We start from the raw sequence: 14,890 nt of genomic DNA, 5'->3' as shown, positions 1-14,890 counted from the left end.
AGGCGTGCACCACCACACCCAGCTCATTTTTATATTTTTAGTACAGACAGGGTTTCACCATGTTGGTCAGGCTGTTCTCAAGCTCCTGATCTCAAGTGATCCACCTGCTTCGGCCTCCCAAAGTGCTGGGATTATAGGCATGAGCCAACATACCTGGCTGGAATTTTAAAATAGCTATTATAACCAAGTCCCATGAGGGAAAGAAAAACACACGTGAAATGAATGAGAGAAAAGAATTCTCCCAGAGAAGTGGAAACAATTTTTAGAAAGAAACCAAACAAATTTTATAAATGAAAAATATAATGTCTGAAATAAGAAATTTACTGATGGGCTCAACATCAGAAAAGCAATGACAGAGGAATTAGTGAACTTCAAAATAAATACAGATCTGCAGAAATTATAGATCTATCTGTATGTTCTAGAGAACACACAAGGGGAAAAAAGACTTCAAAGAAAAAAAGATTGCCAAGGACACAGGGAACAATAACAGTAGGTCTAATATGTAACTGGAGTCCGAGAAGAATAGGAGAAAGGGATGGGAGCAGAAAAAAAATATTTGAAGAAATAATGGCTGAAAATTTCCCAAATTTGGTGAAAGATGTAAATATAGATTCAAAATCAGCATCTACATAGAGAATAAACTCAAAGAAAAGCCCTCCTAGACACATCATACCAAAACAGCTGAAAACCAATGAAAAAAAAATCTTCAAAGCATCTAGAGAAAAATGGCATGTTACCCACAGGAGAATGATAGCTAAAGTGAAGACAGGTTTCTCATCAGAACCCACCGAAACAAGAAAACAGTAGACATCTTTAAAGTACTGGAAGAAAATTACTGTCAACCCAGAATTCTCTATCCAATAAACATATCCTTCAGGAATGAAGGTAAATAAAACAGAGATTTTCAAATGAGGGAAAAACAAGAGAATTCATAGCCAACAGATCTCGCTACAGAAAATGCTATAGGAATTTCTTCAGGCTGTAGGGAAATTTCCCATGGGTAAACAGAGATTTTTCCAGAACGAAGAGCCAGCAAGAGAAATGGTAAATATCTGGGTAAATATTTAAGTTCTTTGAAATTCATATGATAATTTAAAGTAAAAACAAACAGTGCTTTGTGGGTTTTGTAATGTGTGTTGATGTGATAAATATGAAAATAACATATAGGTGGGGGAGGAGAAAAGGGACTTGTATGGTTGAAAGGGTTCTAAATTTATGTTAAGTGCAATATCAACTCAAAGAAGACTATAAAAGATTAGATATGTATGTTGTAATCCTTAGAGAAGCCACTAGAAATACACATAGATAAGCCCTCCAAAAAATCTAAATAAAAGTAGAATACTTAATGTATCTAGATAATACAAAAGGAGAGAGGACAGAAGGAACAGAGGAATAATAAATAGGAGAAATGAAAAGAAAATAAATGAAATATTAGGCCTAAATTCAAATATATCAATAATTATATTAAATGTTAATGGCCTAAGCATTTCAGTTAAAAAGCAGAGCTTGGCAGAATGAGTAAAAAAAGCAAGACCCTACTATATGTTGTCTAGAAGAAACACTTCAAAGAACTGGGCATGGTGGCATGTGCCTTTAATTCCAACTATTTGGCAGGATCACTTGAACCCAGGAGTTTAAGACCAGCCTGGACAACACACAAGACCCAACTTCAAAAAAGAGAAAAAAAAACACTTTAAATATAAAGACATAGATAGGCTGAAAGCGAATGGATGTTAAAAGATGTACTATCCAGGGCTGGGCGTGGTGTCTCACACCTGTAACCCCAGCACTTTGGGAGGCCAAGGCAGGCGGATCACTTGAGGTCAGGAGTTCAAGACCAACCTAAGCAACATGGTGAAACCCCATCTCTATTAGAAATACAAAAATTAGCCAGGTGTGGTGGTGAGTGCCTGAAATCCTCAGGAGGCTGAGGCAGGAGAATCGCTTGAACCCAGGAGGCCAAGGTTGCAGTGAGCCGGGATCATACCATTGGACTGTAGCCTGGGTGACAGAGTAAGACACCAACTCAAAAACAGATGTACTATCCAAATAGTAAACAGAAGAAGGCTACAGTAACTATTTTAATATCAGATAAAATAGATTTTAAGACAAAGGGCATTACAATAGATAGAGATAGTTCATAATGATAAAAGGGATAATTCATGAGAAAATATTATTATAAATGTGAATAGACTTAACAACAGATATTCAAAATGCATACCAAAATAAAGCAAAAATTGACAGAATGTAAAGGAGCAACAGACAATTTCAGAATCATAGTAGGAGATCTTACCATTCCTCTCTTAGGAATTTAGAGAACTAGACCCCCCAAAAATCAATATGAACACAAAAGATCTGAACAACATTATCAACCACCTTCATATAAATAATATCTACAGAACACTACCTCAAACAACTGCTTAATACATATTCCATCCCAGTGCACGTGATATATTCAACAATATAGACCACATGCTGGATCTCAAAACAAATCTCAACAAATCTAAAGGGACTGAAATCATACAAAGTGTCTTCTCTGACTATAGGAAATTAAATTAGAAATCAATAACAAGATATCTATGAAACCCCCAAATACGTGCAAATTAAATAACACTTTGCTAAGTAACTTATCATTCAGAGATAAAAATCAAGAGATATTTATGGATTGATGAAAATGTTCTGGAACTAGATAATGGTGATGATTGAATAATACTAAAAACATATGAACTGTACACTTTAAAATGGTGAACTTTATAGCATGTGAATTATATCTCAATTGCATCTGTGTTTTATTTTTTTGAGACCTGGTATTGCTCTGTCACCCAGGCTGGAGTGCACTGACACAATCACAGCGCACTGCAGCCTTGACCCCCTGGGTTCAAGTGAGCCTCCCACCTCAGCCTCTGGAGTAACTGGGATCACAGGTATGCCCAGCTAACTTTTTTATTTTTTGTAGAGACAAGGTTTCGCTATGGTGCCTGGGCTGGTCTTGAACTCCTGGCCTCAAGTGATCCTCTTGCCTTGGTCTTCCTAAGTGCTGGGATTACAGGCATGAGCCACTGTGTGCAGCCTATATCTCAGGTTTAAAAGGGGACATTAAATATACTCTGAACTTAAAAACACTAAAAACATATCTAAATATGTAGCATATAGCTAAATTAGTATTTAAGGGAAAACTTACAGCTTTAAATGCTTACATTAGAAAAGAAGATATAAAATCAATAACCCAAGGTTATATCTTAATAAGCTACAAAAAGAACAATGAAACAAATAAGGGAAAAAATAATAATAAAGAAAAAAAGCAACAAAACAGAAAACAGACAACAGAAAATCAACAGAGCCAAAAGCAGATTCTTTGGAAAGATCAACAGTATTGAAATACCTAAACCACGGAAAAATAGAGAAAATACACAAATCACCAGTATCAGGAATGAAATAATCACCAAAGATCCTACAGACATTAAAAAGTAAAGAGAATATATCATTAATAACATAAGGCCAACAAATGTCACAACTTACATGAAAGGACAAATTTCTTGAAACACACAACTCATCAAAATTGAAACAAAAAGAAGAAAATCTGAACAGTCTTGTATCAACCAGAGAAATTAAATCTCTTATCAAAACGTATTCCCAAAAAGAAAACTCAATGCCTAGACAGTTTCATTAGAGAATTACTCAAGAAAAAATAACACCAAACTTTGTCCTAAAAAAGAGGAAGAGGGGTTTACCACTCTGCTTGTTTTATGATACTAGCCAAACACTAATATCAAAACTTAAGAAAGATTTTACAAAAAAACAAATTACAGACAAGTATCTCTCACAAATAATGCAAAAATCTTTAACAAAATATTAGCAAATCAAACCTAGCTGCACATAAAAATGATAATGCATTATGACCAAGTAGAGTTTGTCCTAGTAATTCCAGGTTGTTTTAATATTCAAGAATTAATGTAATATTTAATCATCATAGTAATAGAGAAAATCATCATTTTAATAAATGTAAAAATAGCATTTGACAAAATCCAGTATCTGATTATGATAAAAAAAAATACTCAACAACTAGTAATAATAGGGAACTTCCCAAATGTTGATAAAGAAATCTAGTGCTAACACCATAGTTAACGGTAAAAAGGCTGAATTGTTTCCCCCAGAGAGAGAGAACAAGGCAAGAATGCCCACTTTCACTACTTCTATTCAACACTGTATAGAGGTCCTAGCCTTTGTGATTAGAAGAATGAGAGAAATCAGAAGGGAGAAAATGGAGGAAAGGAGGGAAAGAGAAGAAAGAAGGACAAGAAAGAAGAGAAAAAGGGAGAAGGGAAGAATGAGAGAACAAATAAAAGACATTAAGATCAGAAAGGAAGATATAAAACTGTCACTCTTTGCAAATGGTATGATTGCTTACATAGAATCTAAAAACCTACTAGAACTAATGAATTACCTTAGCAAGGTCACAGAATACAAGATGAATATATAAAAAATCAATTGTATTCTTATATACTAGAGCAAAAATTAGAAAATAAAATTCCATTTATGGTAATACAAAAAAAAAATAAAGTACTTAGGAATAAAGCTAATAAAAGATGTACAGGACCTCTACATTGGAAACCACAAAGTACTAGAGAAATTAAAGATGAAACGGAAAAGATACTACATTCATGGATCAGAAGACTCAATAGTATTAACATGTCGATTCTCCTCCAAATTGATTCTATAAATTCAAGGCAATTATAATAAAAATCCCAGCAGATTTCATAGAAATTGACAAGTGATCCTAAAATGTATCAGGAAATACAAAGGACCTACAATAATGAAAATAATATTTAAAATGATCAAAGTTGAAGGAGACTTACCCTACTTGATCTCAACATGTACCATAAGGCTTTGGAAATCAAGATAATTTGGTATTAGCGAAAAGATAGACAGATTAATGGAACAGAATAAAGTCCTGAAATAGACCCAATTGGCCTAAAATTGGCCCGTATATGGCCAATTGATTTTCAAACAGGTACCAAGGCAATTCAATGCGAGAGAGAGAAGTGTTTTCAATAAATGGTGCTAAATCAATTAGATCTCCATATGGAAAAACTGAGTATCTACCCATACATCATACAAAAGACCCGAATCCAAAACATATTTTTTAAAAAAACTCCTACAACTCAAAGAAGATAGACAACTCAGATATTAAAATTAGTTTTTAAAATTTATTTATGTATTTATTGAGACAGGCTCTGATTCCATTGCCCAGGCTGGAATGCAGCGGCACAATCACAGCTCACTACATCTTCAACCACTAGGGCTCATGTGACCCTCTGACCTCAGCCTCCTAAGTAGCTAGGACTACAGGCATGCACCACCATGCCTGGCTATTTTTATTTTTTGTAGAGACGAGCTTTCCTTATCTATGTTGCCCACGGCTCCAGCAATCCTCTTACCTCAGCCATCCAAAGTGCTGGGATTATAGGCAGAGCCACTGTGCTGGACCAACCCAATTTTTTCAAAAAGACAAAAGATTTGGGCAGATACTTCACAACCAGATTTTAAAATGGCCAGGGAGCACATGAAAAGAATCATTAATAATCACGCAAATGCCAATTACAACTATAATGAGATATTATCACATCTTATTAAAATGTCTAAAATTAAAAAGACTAATCATACCAAGTCTTGGCAAAGATGTGAAGCAATTAAAATTCTCACATACTGTTTGGTGGAAATGTAAAAGGGACAATAATTTGGCAGTTCTTTAAAAAGTTAAACATATACCCACCATGCTACCCAGCTATTACATTCCTAAGTATTTACCCTAGAGAAATGAATAAAATATGTACATGAATGTTCATAACAGCTATATTTGTAATCAGCAAAACTGGAATGTTTATCAGCAGATGAAAGAATAAATAAATTATGATATATCCCTACAATGGGATACGACTAGCAAAGGAATGAACAATTGATACACGAAACAACTTGGATGAAACTAAAAATCATTGTGATGTGTGACAGAAGCCAGGCAAAAAGAGTATATACTGTGTGAGTCCACTTATCAGAATTCTAGAAAATGCCAATGAATAACAGAAGCAGGCAAGGACAAGACTGGAGAGTGGGATGGATTACCGAGGGGAACAAAGATACCTCGGGGAGGGTGATGGAAATGTTTGTTATCTTAATTAATTAATTCTGATCAAACTGTACACTTTAAATATGTGCAGTGTACCGTCCCCTTATCTGCTTCAATAAATTTGTTAAAGAAAAAAGCTAAAAGTAAAAGAAATAAAAATTATTTTAAAAAGAAAAAAGCACAAAAAAGGAATTCTGAGGATCAGAGAATTTGCAGATGGAAACGTTTGTTATCTTAATTGTGGTGACCATAATTAATTCTGATCAAACTGTACACTTTAAATATGTGCAGTGTACTGTGCCTTCATCTGCTTCAATAAATTGATAAAGAAAAAAGCTAAAAATACAAGAAATAAAAATTATTTAAAAAAGAAAAAAAGCACAAAAAAAGGAATTCTGAGGATCAGAGAATTTGCACAACTAATTAGGAGGAAAAAGAAAACCAGAATTACAGTCATCAGTGCTCCAGGCAGCATTCTGTCCACTACAGCCTCTTCCTCTGCCACCACCTGCTCCCGCACACAGCCCAGATTGTCCCTCTAAAGTGAAGGCTGCCCATAGGGACTCAGATGCCCACTCACACAGATAAACTCACAATCTTTTCATCCCCAAGTTAGTTTTCTGCTATGTCCCAACATAAGGTCTCTTATGCACTGGTTGCTTCTTGGCAGGCACAAGGCGCATGTGGAGGGAGGCACTGACAGCTGCCCCGGTAATCACCAGACGATACCACTTCACCGGAGGAGGAACAAGACACTGCTTTCTACCCAGAAGGAAACCACTTGCAGATGTGCAAATCCCAGATTACACCAACAGCAGAAGGCACAAACAAACCACAGGCCTATTCACAGAGAAGAGGATACCCCATTTCAAAGGCAGCGTCCAGCTCCACGAAAGGAGAAAGCAGCTGCTTAATCTTCCCTTGGGAGCTGGACAAGGACAACCTGAAAATTCCCATTCAAACTGTCTGCACTCTGACTACAATGGCCTTAACAACCTGCCTCATCTGAACACATATTTGTGTTCGCCACATACAGTACACAGTGTCTGAGCCTCATGTCTCTCCTCGGGAGGGATGGGAAGCCCTGCCACAGTGAAAGAAGGCTTGTGATAGGCCTCTGTGAACTGCAAGGTGCCAAATGAATGTTGGTGTTTTTATTACTGCTTTACATATTACCTATTCAAATATCAAGGTGAGCATGGTGCATTCCCACTAAAGCACCATGTGGATGGGAACTATGTCTGCTAGCTGTTCTGAGAACTCCACATCACTCCTGACGTGCTGCTCCGGCTGCCCAGCCTGCGGGGCTGCTCAATGACAAGTTGCTCATCCCGTCAAGTGATCTGTTGGGTTTTACCCTGGTGGCTCCTGGCATAATTAGAGGGTCACCCCTGAAAGCAACCCCTACAGAACGAGACCAAATGCACTTCCTTGGCCTTCATCAATGGGAGGCTGGCAACTTTTTTTTTTTTTTTTTACAAGTTTGGAAATTCTCTAACGCCCAAAGATGAAGATGAATTAGCATTTTGGAACTAGGGAACTAGCCCTGTCTTAGGAATTGGTGTAATCAGAATCGATATTAGTTATACAACCTTAAGGCAAAAACAGAGTCTACTTCCATAGCACGGAATGAGATGAAAGTGCCCATATAACATAGCCCAGCAAGGACAGGCTTCATTTCAACTTCAGTAATATACAAAATAAGAATAATAATAGCCGGTTTCAGGGCTGATACCACCATGTTATAATTTGCTGATGCATGCAGCATATAGGCCGTGAGCCCCCACTCCATGCCAGGCACTCTTAGGTCCTAAGGATAAAGAAGTCAGTAAAAGAGACATTGTCTTTGCCCTCATAGAACTCATAATCTTAGAACGTTTAGTAAAATTCACACATTTGCAAAGGTCTGTTTTTAGTTTAAAGTAACTGTGGATATAAATCAGTGGCTTCAGGTACCTTTCTTTACTTTATAGTCATATCTGGCATTACTGGTCTCTGCCATGGACCATTTGTGTCCCTGAAATGCCAAGGCACAGTCTACATTCTCACACAAACGGGAACCAGGGTGGAGGGGAGGGGATTGGGGGAGGGGGCTGACCTCTCGCCACCTGGCTCCAGCACTGCTAGAGATGTACACGTTTGTCTTGCTAGCCAAGTTCTTTCCCACTGAGCCTAAAACGCAAGAGAAATAATTATTTTTAATTTCAAGAATATGTCAGATAATCACCTTGCCCAGCCAGAAATTCTGAGTAGTATCTAGCAACTAAGAATGCCTTCAAACCACGAAGAGTGGTTACTGCTGGAGACGTGGGTGATTGCTCTGCATTTGGCTGCATATCACCAGGCAGCTGAACCCCTTGTGAGAACAGGCAAGGCACACTTACCAGTGGCGATGATGAGGCCTGGAGCTGACTCCTTGGACAGGATGGGCATTCTCCGGAGCTGGAGGTTGAGGAGCTGACTGAGGCGCTGAGCCAGATGAAGGGAACAGCCCTGGGAAAGCTATACAACCAAAGTTTCAGGCAGTGTCAGCACATGATACCATGCCTAGCGTTCCCTGTGAACCCTGCGGCCTGTGTGAGGGCACTGCAGCTGACATGGGGCAAGGAGGCCTGGCCCAGGGGAAACCAGACTCACAGCCCAGCTGTCCCCACACCCCCCAGACAGAGAGGATCATCCGAACCCACATAAATGTCCCATGGAAGAAGAGAACAATTACAACTTAGAAAGGCCTTCTGAGACTCTCAGGGAATAACAATTAGAAATCAGTGTCAAATGGTATTTCTAGTTCTAGATCCCTGAGGAATCGCCACACTGACTTCCACAATGGTTGAACTGGGTATATACCCAAAGGACTATAAATCATGCTGCTATAAAGACACATGCACACGTATGTTTATTGCGGCACTATTCACAATAGCAAAGAGTTGGAACCAACCCAAATGTCCAACAACAATAGACTGGATTAAGAAAATGTGGCACATATACACCATGGAATAGTATGCAGCCATAAAAAATGATGAGTTCGTGTCCTTTGTAGGGACATGGATGAAACTGGAAAACATCATTCTCAGTAAACTATCGCAAGGACAAAAAACCAAACACCGCATGTTCTCACTCATAGGTGGGAATTGAACAATGAGAACTCATGGACACAGGAAGGGGAACATCACGCTCCGGGGACTGTTGTGGGGTGGGGGGAGGGGGGAGGGACAGCATTAGGAGATACACCTAACGCTAAATGACGAGTTAATGGGTGCAGGAAATCAACATGGCACACGGATACATATGTAACAAACCTGCACATTGTGCACATGTACCCTAAAACCCTAAAGTATAATAAAAAAAATAAAAAAATAAAAAAAAAAAAAAGAAATCAGTGTCAACTCAAGTAGATGGGAAAGTCATCATCTCATCCTATCACTCAGAGATCCTCTCAGGTGACTCAGAACTAAAGAGAAATGAAATGATTTTGTCATATTCACTTTCTAAGTCACAGACATATTTCAAATATGATTCCAGCAATTCTGTCATAAGAAAGACCAAGAATCAGAAGTCATAAGTCTCATGAATAAGCTCCCCTGATGTACAGTATCAATGAGATATAAAAAGCAAAGGATTAGCATTAAATTTTTTCCTATGTATTTTACATTTGCACAAAGGTGTAGGTATACAGGGCAAGGCTTCAAGTGATTCAATCTGGCCTCCATCACTCATGTCCAGATTTTCATAGCTCTGCAAGCAATCAGGACAACGCCTTTTGCCATATGGTCACACTGAGTTCTCCGGGTCAGAAAGAGCTTGTTCAATGTTACTCAGATGTGGCCAGGGTTCTGCACAGGAGGACTATGTGCTTATGTGGTTATGGTCAGGTAAAAATGGTAGCAAGGTTTGCTGGATTATTTGCTACTTATTTTTGTCACAAAAGGATCTCTAACAAGTACCTATCTTGCTAGAGTCTCAGTTTGACCAATGAAAACTGGAACAAATTAGGCTGGGTCTCAAAGAAATATTTATTTGCTCACTCCTCTTTCTGACTCATGCTTCTCTGCCTGCAAGGAAGTATATTCTTGAAGAGTTTCTGTATCCTCAGGTAATCAGACTTATCCATTTCCTATACATTCCTTCCACCACCTAAACTCAGAAGAAGAAACTGAAAGCTGACGAACTGTCCTACAGTTCATAAATAAACTGATCAGTCAAGGAAACAAAAAGCTGAATTTGAATGATACCATTGATTCAATTTAACTAAAGCTCAAAAACACCCAAGCCCCAACCACCCCAGGATCTCACCAAGCTGCTGAGAGAAGAGGAAGCACCCAGATATTTGTCTATATCTATTTATAGGCTGCCTCTTTCCAAAATTAGATTTGATGTGGTAAGCCAAGACCCATTGCCAAATAGAGAAGAAAAACCAAGAAGTAAATTCTAAGGTAAGAGTCTCCAAAACAATTTTCCCAAGGGCCACAGATACATTATATAGGGGAGTGCCCACATAGCCCACCATGGACAAACAAAATTCAAAAATCCAAAAGACCAAGTAATGGTCTAACTAAACAAGTAGTACTAAAAATGAATACTACTTTTTTTTTTTTTTTTCCTGAGTTGCTTCTGCCCAGAAGTGGTAGCAAGACCTTGGAGCAGAGTTTGGAAACTGCAAGTGTAGCAACACAAATAAAAGTCTGCTCCATGTGATATTAATAGAATACTATGTGATCTTGTATTTTTTCAATAAATACTAGACATAGGAAACTACCACAGAGCAGGGCTCTTTCCCTTATATTAAAAAGCAAAAGAAGATTAAAGCGTCAATACCTCACAATTGATTTTCTCTCCATATCCCGTGAAGGCTGGAGCCTGAAGAAATTCCCAGGTTCCCCCTTTGTCAAAGGTGATGACCGATCTCATGTTCTCCTCATTCATAGAACCATTAATCAGAGTAGCAATATAGACTCCTTGCAATCCTTCCACTCGGTGGAAGTCAGCAAATGGCTCATTTGCAAAATACCTACAATATGAAAATAAACAGCTATGAACCTGAATTGGTATTTGCTTGTTATTGTAAATAACATAAAATTTGACCATTTAAAAGTATACAATTTTGTGGCATTAAGCACATTCACAATGTTGTGCAATTATCATTACTATCTAGTTCCAGAACATTTCATCATTCCAAAAGGAAACCTCATACCCACTGGCAGTCACTCTCCATTTCCTCTTCCCTGCCCAAGCCCTGGAAACCACTCATCTGCTCCATGTGTTTATGAATTGGCCTATCTAGATATTTCATATAAATGGAATCTGCAATATGTGGTCTTTTGTATCTGGTTACTTTCACTTAGCATAATGCTTTCAAGGTTCATCCATGTTATAGCACATTGTTAGTACTTCACTCCTTTTTTTTTTTTTTTTTTTTGGAGGCAGGGTCTTACTGCTGCCCAGGCAGGAGTGCAGTGGTGCAATCACGGCTCACTGCAGCCTCGACCTCTCAGACTCAGATGATCCTCAATGATCCTCCCATCTCAGCCTCCCAAGTAGCTGAGACTACAGGTGTGTGCCACTATGCCCAGCTAATTTTTTTTTATTTTTTGGTAGAGATGGGGTTTTGCCATGTTGCCGAGGCTGGTCTTGAACTCCTTAGCTCAAGTGATCCACCTGCCTCGGCCTCCCAAAGTGTTGAGATCACAGGCATGAGCCACCATGTCCAGCCAGATAATTTGCTATTTTAAAAAATCTGTTTCTTTTCAACTTTTAGGGCTAAAAGGCTTATCTGATCAACAATTCCTAACAGGGGGTTTAGAATGATGAATATAACATACAAAAGTTGACGTAAGAGTCACATCTATTACATCACTAACAAAATTGACTCCAAATCCTCCTGTGAGCCTTCAAAAACAGAAATCATTAAGTCAGACCTCCAAGACACTAATAACAATGCTGAGGTTTAAAATTCAACTCAATCTGTAGGAACGTAGCTCAGGGTTACAGAGCCCCTCTCCAGGTACTTACAACCTAATTATCCAACACCCTGATCACATAGAAGCCCACAGGGTTTTCTGTCAGGAAGCCCAGCAGAACCTGTCGATTCTTTCCTAAAGAAACTGTACATACAGCAAGGATGGCTCTAGAAGGCTTGGGGTTATATTCTTAAGAGAATATGGGCTTCCCAGGCTTTATCTACTATGCTGATACCCTGATGCCACAGGAAAGTGGTTTTGCGCTAAAATGATACACGCATTACAAATAGAGCAGATCTCTGAGAAATTGTAACCAGGGTTCATACGTGGCTATTAAGACTGGAAGCTTGGCCAGGCGCGGTGGCTCACGCCTGTAATCCCAGCACTTTGGGAGGCTGAAGCGGGTGGATCACAAGGTCGAGAGATTGAAACCATCCTGGCCAACATAGTGAAACCCCGACTCTATTAAAAATACAAAAATTAGCTGGGCATGGTGGCATGTGCCTGTAGTCCCAGCTACTCGGGAGGCTGAGGCAGGAGAATTGCTTGAACCCAGGAGGTGGAGGTTGCAGTGAGCTGAGATCGTGCCACTGCACTCCAGCCTGGTGACACAGTGAGACTCCAACTCAAAAAAAAAAAAAAAAAAAAAAGAAAAGCAAAGAAAAAGAATGGAAGCTTGCCCTTTATTTCAGGGGTTCTAAGCCACCGGCTACACAATAAAGCCGAGAAACACTGCCCTCCATCATCCATCTCCACACAATCTCTTCAGCGGGATGACTGCCCTGCCACCTCAGACAGAAAGACCCAAACAACAACCTCTGAGGCAGGAGAAGGAACACTAGGAGCCCCACCAAAGCTGCTTCAGGCTGAGGGACTGAGCAGAGTGCTGAATGAAATGCTGGAGTTGAGACCAAATTCTCTGACATGTGGTTTCCTTAGGTCTAGTTCAGTTGTTTTTCAGGGGCTTCCTTAGGAACCAGCTGAAGGTCTCTATTCCTCCTTCTCTGTTGACCTCTGCTCCACCTCTCTGGGGGTTATCATCATAAACTGTCATCCCACCGGTTATGGGCTTCTTCTATATATCTGGGAGGCCTGAGTTTCTCTCATTTAGATGAGCCCTGTTTCTTTCCCGAGTTGGATTCCTGGAGTTTTATCTTTTACTTCTAAGCAGAAGCCTGCCTTCCTGTATCTCACATGCTCCTCCACCAGAAGTCCCGGCCCATCCTTTCCTTTCCCCCACTTGACCTGCCTGCAACAATTTGCCCCACCCTAAGTACTTTCTCTGAGAGTCCACTTTCTTCCATTTTCTCCTCACTGGCCCTCCCCAGGGGACTTCTCCCCTTCTTCCCAGAGTGCCCCGGGCCAAGGCTTACCAGGAAGCTCAGCAGGTCCCCTATAGCCCCACTCAGTGCAGAATCCATGCCCTGGCAATACCCCCACCAACTGGGCCTGTGGCCCTCCCTAAGGTGACCCGCGGGCCTGACATTTCCTCAGCACATTAGTTCCTCTAAAGCATCCAACATCTAGCTAGTGCTTTCCATGAGACTCCCACCCGGCACATCCGACTAGGGCGAGGGTCATTCCCTAGAAAGAGCTCTTTCTCCATTTCTCTAAGTAAATTAGAAGCAGTTCCCAGGCACCATTCTTTCCTATTCGGTTCAAAGACTTGCTCATTTCACATACCAGTTTACTCTAAACCAGCCTGTTCACATGATGTGCTAATTCACCTTTATCTCATTTCATCTGGCTGAGATTGAGATGCAGATGACAAAACGTCACTCAACTGAGTATAACAGAACCTGTCTAGTCCTCAGACAAAATCTGAGAAGAAGGAGAAAACTGAGTGGGACATTAGTCTATGACTCTTGATGTGAATCTATTTCCAGTTTCTTCACTGGACTGTGCGCTCAGGCAAGGAGGGGACGCCTTCATAGCTCTGTAAAGGGCCATCGCTCTGGCTTCTGGCTCATACTCTTTCCCAGCATGAAACATTCACCCTGACAAATGAGGAAGACAAGAAAATATTTAGCAAGCTGTGACTCTTCCATTCCATAGCCAGGGGCTTTCAATAGTGAAAAGAGAAAAATTAAAGAGTCAGTGGAAGGTCTGAGGGATAGTGATCCACTATTTTAATTATTTAAAAAAGGAGAATATTATTCACCCATTAAAATGAATGAGGCACTGATATATGGTACTCACAGATGAACCTTGAAAACATTATGCTAAGTGAAAGAAGCCAGACGCAGAAGGTCACATATTATTGTATGGTTCCATTTACATGAAACATCCTGTAAAATAGGGAAAAATCCACAGACACAGAAATCAGACTGACGGCTGCCAGGGGTTGGGAGAAGGGGACGGTGGAGAGAAGTGGCTTAATGGGCATGGGGTTTTCTTTTGGAGAAATGAGAAGGCCATGAAATTAAACAGAGGTGGCAGTGGCACAACACTGTAAATGTACTGAATGCCACTGAATTGCCCACTTTAAAACGATTAAGCTGATGTTATATACATTTCACCTCAATAGATTTTTTTTTTTTTTTTTTTGAGACGGAGTCTCACTCTGTCTGGAGTGCAGTAGCACGATCTCGGCTCACTGCATCCTCTGCCTCCCGGGTTCAAGCGTTTCTCCTGCCTCAGCCTCCCGAGTAGCTGGGACTATAGGCACGTGCCACCACGCGCAGCTAATTCTTTTTTTGTTTGTTTGTTTGTTTTTTTGAGATGGGGTCTCGCTCTTTCGCCCAGCCCGGAGTGCAGTGGCGCAATCTCGGCTCACTGCAAGCTCCGCCTCCTGGGTTCACGCCATTCT

General features: G+C 39.9%; 1 protein-coding gene across 2 annotated transcripts in view; it reads right to left on the bottom strand.

The window, feature by feature from the left end:
- Positions 1-14,890, bottom strand: part of SORL1 (sortilin related receptor 1) — a 289,661-nt gene that overhangs the window by 102,991 nt on the left and 171,780 nt on the right. For both annotated transcript variants that reach the window (XM_055273513.2, XM_055273512.2), the window contains exons 9-11: positions 10,940-11,132; positions 8,509-8,626; positions 8,223-8,296 (exon numbers count right to left, since the gene is read on the bottom strand). In XM_055273513.2, the coding sequence (XP_055129488.1) occupies positions 8,223-8,296; positions 8,509-8,626; positions 10,940-11,132 (385 nt within the window). The remainder of the gene's footprint in view (positions 1-8,222; positions 8,297-8,508; positions 8,627-10,939; positions 11,133-14,890) is intronic.

The sequence above is a fragment of the Symphalangus syndactylus genome, chromosome 3 (genome assembly GCF_028878055.3).
Source record: "Symphalangus syndactylus isolate Jambi chromosome 3, NHGRI_mSymSyn1-v2.1_pri, whole genome shotgun sequence".
Lineage (NCBI taxonomy): Eukaryota > Metazoa > Chordata > Mammalia > Primates > Hylobatidae > Symphalangus > Symphalangus syndactylus.
Note: the sequence above shows the minus strand (reverse complement) of the source record. Positions and strands in the feature narration are given on the sequence as shown.